Source organism: Aptenodytes forsteri, unplaced genomic scaffold, assembly GCF_000699145.1.
Source record: "Aptenodytes forsteri isolate BGI_AS27 unplaced genomic scaffold, ASM69914v1 Scaffold350, whole genome shotgun sequence".
NCBI classification, from domain to species: domain Eukaryota; kingdom Metazoa; phylum Chordata; class Aves; order Sphenisciformes; family Spheniscidae; genus Aptenodytes; species Aptenodytes forsteri.
Genome location: NW_008794540.1, coordinates 349,289 through 354,983, shown reverse-complemented (window position 1 = coordinate 354,983; position 5,695 = coordinate 349,289). Strand labels below are relative to the sequence as shown.

Here is a 5,695-nt window from a genome sequence, read left to right as displayed (position 1 = left end):
TGTAGTAATGCCATAAATCATACTTTGACCAGATACAATTAATTTTATGTTTTTTCTAGTCCTCTTTTACATTTTACTTCCCATTCTTCTCAGATTTTATTTTTAAGGTCATTTTTTTCTAAATGGAATAGCCTGTGCTTGATATTGAAATGTGATTTGACAATAATATAGCAGTGAAACTTTAAAGACAAATTATGAAGAATCACCTTTTTTACTTTCTACAAAAGGTTCATTAAAATTCACCACTGATAAGTGTCAAAGGATACTAATCCACTGATGCCTCCCTAAAACTTTTTGAATCAAGGAAGGAGAAGGAGTAAAATGGGTTTATTACAACCTTTTTGAAACAGAAGATAATTTAATTATAATCTTCATCACTCCTTGCTACAGAGACAGCAGTCCTTAATCCTATTTATTAGTTCTAAAAGATATCATCATGGAATTTGGCTGCTAGGAAGGGAGATATATTTATATATTTATGTATTTATCCTTTTCAGGATAACTATTCTTCCAAATGGGAGCCTGCGAATCCTGAATGCTTCCAAGGCTGATGAAGGACGGTACTTATGCCAAGGTGTAAATGTATTTGGATCTGCAGAAATCATTGCATCAGTATCTGTTAAAGGTACGAAAAAATTATAATGATTACAATGATGACTTTTCTTTACTAATTTTTCATTATTGCTTAGAATCCCCAGCTAACCATACAACAACATTGTACGGGCAGAATAAAAAATCATTTCCAACAATCTAGGGGGGCTAACCTTCATCTGGTCAAACATCGTATTCCTGTATTAGATTGCATACTCCAGCTGTTATATCATAGATGTACGTCAGAAGAATTAGTATATAAATTAAATCACTCAGATTATAAATAATTCTATAAGTAAAAGAATCAATATATCTTTTAACATATTTTAGGTTTGGGAACTCACTTACCCCTACCTCTTTCTGCATGGGAATAAAGCTTAGGATTAAAGTAATAATTGTATCAATATAAAATCTAAGGAAAGATAGTTCCTTAGAACAGTAATAATAATCAAATCACTAAGTTGCAACTAATTTCTAAACCACACTTTTGTTTCTTTTCAGCTGAATTCTTATATGATCATGGGTTTTGGTTTTAGATATTCAAGTCTTTTGACTTCATTTTTCAAGTTTCTTCCTATATTTAGTATGCCTGGAAACATCCTTTTTTATTTTAAGCGACAAAACTGAGATTTTCATGCAATCACAAGATTCCAGGTGCTGCAGCCATCTCAGAAGTCCTATAGGCTGTTGTTTAGGATCCTGCCTTATTGCTTCCATGAAACTGGCTGTACCTTCTCTTCACCACTGTCAGGTCTTAGTGTGCATTATGAATATATTTCAGTATTTGACACCATGTATTTGAAACAAACAGTAAATGTAAGCTCTGAGTAGACTAAGCAGAACTCAATCATATCTTTTTGGCCTTGCACTATAACTAGACTTCCATCTAAATGTTCCTAATCCTTCTATATTTCAAGAACCTACAAGAATAGAGCTGACTCCCAAGAAGATAGAGTTAACGGTTGGAGAAAGCATTGTCCTCAGTTGCAAAGCCCTTCATGACAACACACTAGATGTCATTTTCTATTGGACACTCAATGGGCAGCCAATTGACTTTGAAAAAGAAGGTGGACACTTTGAAAGCATCAAGGCAGTAAGTGATCATGCGTTTGTCATCTGTGTGCTATGAACTGATAGAAATTTGCATGCTTTTACATGTCTCCCATTTATCAAATTCTGACCAAACTGAAAGATAACTGGTTTCACTAATGTTGGAAAGAAATGTTAGCTAGAGGAGGTGCAAACTGCAGGTAACTAGAATTACTTCAAGTAGTTTTAATCAAGAAGATATTAAATGTAAACTTATACATCCTATTATTAGTGAGGCATCTGATGATCTTTGTGAGGGAACAGAAAGTAGTTTAAATCAAATCCTCCTTACATTCTTCTGCTGATTTTAATATAGAAAGGATGCTGCTATAAGCATTGATGTCTTTCTCACAGATAACATGGCTGTTGGAATGCCCTCACCTCCCAATGCTTTTACTTTCCTAGCATATATTTTAATATCTGAATAGCAAAGAGTATACTTCATTTTCCAACTCCCCTGCATGAGGTAGGTTCTAGCTGTGCAACCGTTATTTAAGTCAATAAGAATCACATGGAAAAAATATGCATACCAATTTCAAATATCTCCCCTTGATTCAAAAATACTTTAATATGATCAAACAGTATGATAAAGTAATTCAAACCTGTCCCATGTAAAATGGTTTGAACTTTTCTTAGTAGAAAGAAATCTCTTAATGTGAATAACTTTGGAAATAGAATCTACAGTCATTTAACTCAATCTTCCCACTAATGAAATGTAAATCAAATGTCCATGCTATGTTAACAGAGAAAAATGAAGCTCACAAAGGTCAGGAAATTTTAAAAGTTAATGTATCTAATTTGAGTACAATGTAGTGAGGTCAACTTTGCATTAAAAATCTTGTCAGCTGCAATCAATTCTTCTGCTTGCCTTTATGGAAGTCATACTATATTCACTTTGTGGTGGGTTTGTTGGGGTTTTTTTTATTTTGTTTTACTTCAATAAGCTTTTTAATTGAAAAACATTAGTAAGGTATATCTTAGTGTGAAGGTTCTTAGCATATTTACCTTCATCTGAGGAAGTCTAATACTCAAAATCCAGCACTAAATATATAGGAAGGAACCCTATCATTCTTTTTTTTTTAACTTCAAGGTTAAAACATTCTTTGATTCAAGAAAACATCCTATGATTACAATTTAACTTCAAGTCATTTCCAAAAATTTGAAATCTAAAATGTGTTATATGGTTCCTTCAGTGTGTTTCAGCATCTTCTGTGCTGAAGGGAATTTTTAATCACCGGGAAAAATCCTCAGCCTAGGAAATTTCCAAAGTCATTTCTCCTATCAAAGTAAAGTTAATTTAATGAAATTGCATTTCTTTTATGAAAACAGGATTTTGTAGATCTTTCAACAAGAATTCTTCATTAATTTCATTGCTACCAGTCAAAGCCCTCAAACTGATAGAAGTACGGCTCATTCAAAGTGAGAACCTGGTAGATGACATACTGGGACTATTTCCAGACAAATATTCATGTGAAACTCACTAAAATTATTAATTCATTTTATTGTCCTGACATGACTAAAATTTTGCCGAAAGCTAATAGATTTAACCAGCTATTTTAGTATGAGTTTATTACTTCCTTCTCACTGTGTTTCTAAAGAGTCACTGCTACTTTACTAAGTGAAAATAGTGTTAATCACTCATAATGGAGTCAATGCTCAATGTCCAAATGACTAAGTGGATTAAAAATAAGTTGTTTATTAAGTAAAAATCTGGTATCTTTCTTTTCAGAGGCACACAAGCAATTTTTTTTTTCCTAAAACATACTTTTTTCAAACAACAAACTTCAGCTGATCAGAAAATAAAACCAGGCTGAAAAGAAGGCATTGCGTATTTTGCAAAATATTATGAAATTAGATCTTACCTTGTCACTGTTAAACCAGTGTTGAAATAGTGAAATACTATGCAACTCTAAACAAATACCAAAATGAAGTGTCAGACCCTGATATTTTTAGACTGGACTAGCTTTGTTTGTCTTTACAAGATTGCTCACACAAGAGATGGTCAGGACATGCTTTATTTACTTGCATTCCTAACTCATTTAAATGTCAAGACATTTCTGGTTTTCACTCTAAAGAGAGAATGGAAGGGTAGGCTTGGATCAACTGGAAGAGGGCTGAAAATACCTATTAACATGTTACAAGCAGGATGGGCAGGGAACGCTCCTTTTCAGAACAGAGATACCAAAACAACCCTGTTAGAACAATCCTCACTGAATTTTTCTGAATTCTGTTGGAAACATGATATATCCTTCTCCCTCTTTTAAAGTAGTAGTTAAAATATATGTAGATCTCCATTCACCAAAAGGCATATCTTGATTTTTGCATTGTCCTGAAATGAAGATGAATCAGTTAAGAGATGCAAAACTCGAAAGTAGCGATTGTGGTAATACAGCAATTTTTTTCTGTTCTGACACAAAAACTCTATAATTCCCATAACTACTCATTTGTGGAGTGTTGTCAATTGTATCTCATTATCATTTCTGTTACCACATAAGCATGTGAAATTAATCACAAGGATGAAAATATATTTCTTTACCTCATTAAAACCTAAAGTATGACCAGGTACTAAGGAAAAGCAAGATAAAATAAAACTCTTCTGGTTTTCCTATCATGTAATCTCCTTTAACCTATCCAGCTTCAAAGGAGTCATATGCAATGTGATAAAGACACAGGTTTAAGAATGCAGAAAAAAGGAACTTGAAGAAAACTTGAAATTTGATAGAATTCCATCTATATCCCTTATTTTGCATTTCTAAATGAAATATTTTTTTAAATTGCATGAGTTGATCCTGAACAAAATACTTTTTAATGCAGTACATTTAAGAAAAGTAATATCCTTTGTGTGCATGAAGTTACAGAATTATACATCCATTTTGTTCTGCACACATTGATACTTCATCAGATAAAAAAATGTTCAGCTTTGTCTGAAAGCATGACAAATTGAACATTATTTGAATGGGGTTTGTTAATAACAAAACCATTGTCAACCTCTCACCACTGGTTACATTGCTCATACTTTCACTGTGGCAGACTCAGGTGTTAAGTATGATGAACATTCTGATGCTTAATGCAGTGTTATAAAAGCTATCACCAAAGTAACATTTGTTTGGGCTGTAGATAAATTTCCACTTGCTAAAACTGCATGGTCCCTAGCAATTACAATTAAAAGGAAAAGGAAAAGCTTCTCATAATGATATATATTGCTTTGTTTGTTTTTAAATTATATCTGTAGCTTTTGTACCAAAAAAAAAAAAGTGTTATCATTTTTAACACAGAGAACTAATTTTTATACAAATTGAAGGTGTTTTTGCTGTTATTTACTGAGCTATCAAGGATTTAGTACCTATAGCAATTTAGGTACTTCAGGGACTTGCCTGGCAAGAGGATAAGTGTGGTAAGGATGTCAAGTTGAACAAAGCTGTGCATGAAGAGGGTATTAAGGAAAAGAGACTGAACTCCACTGGAGTGGCAGCTGCAGACTGCATTCTAGGAAAGGAAAATATCCCAAATGTTTTCTATGCATAACTCCACAGTACACTTGGTAGCTGAACAATAACACAAAGGGTTACATATACCCAGAATCCTTTGGCATTACAAAAGTCTTACTTTGACTAACAAAAGACTCTATAGCATTTTAGGGTCTGTGAGGGGTAATCTGTGCAATTAATAGAAACAATTTTGCACAGAAGTCTGAATTGCCAATATTTCTTTCTAGCAACACCAGTGAGCACCTGAGCACAGAAAATATATACCTGCTTGCTTTTATTAGGGTAACTTTTATTAGGGTCCTTTGTGCCAAATCCAGAAGTCCTGTTCAAAATTCTATTCAGAATTTTCTTTTCTAAGATCTCCACTGACCTTAATTTTGTCCTGGAGTTATCTCTTTTCTAGCTAAAGACATCTGATTTTGCCAGTAGATTTTCATCCAGCTATCATGACCTGACCAGGAAGACTGAGTGGATGAGGTCCTCTATAGACAGATAGGAGCAGCCTCACGCTCACAAGCCACGGTCCT

General features: G+C 33.5%; 1 protein-coding gene across 1 annotated transcript in view; it reads left to right on the top strand.

Annotated features, from left to right (window-relative positions):
* CNTN5 (contactin 5) overlaps window positions 1-5,695 on the top strand; it is a 296,554-nt gene that overhangs the window by 221,474 nt on the left and 69,385 nt on the right. The window contains exons 12-13 of the mRNA XM_009272287.1: window positions 498-625; window positions 1,509-1,684. Coding sequence (XP_009270562.1) covers window positions 498-625; window positions 1,509-1,684 — 304 coding nt within the window. The remainder of the gene's footprint in view (window positions 1-497; window positions 626-1,508; window positions 1,685-5,695) is intronic.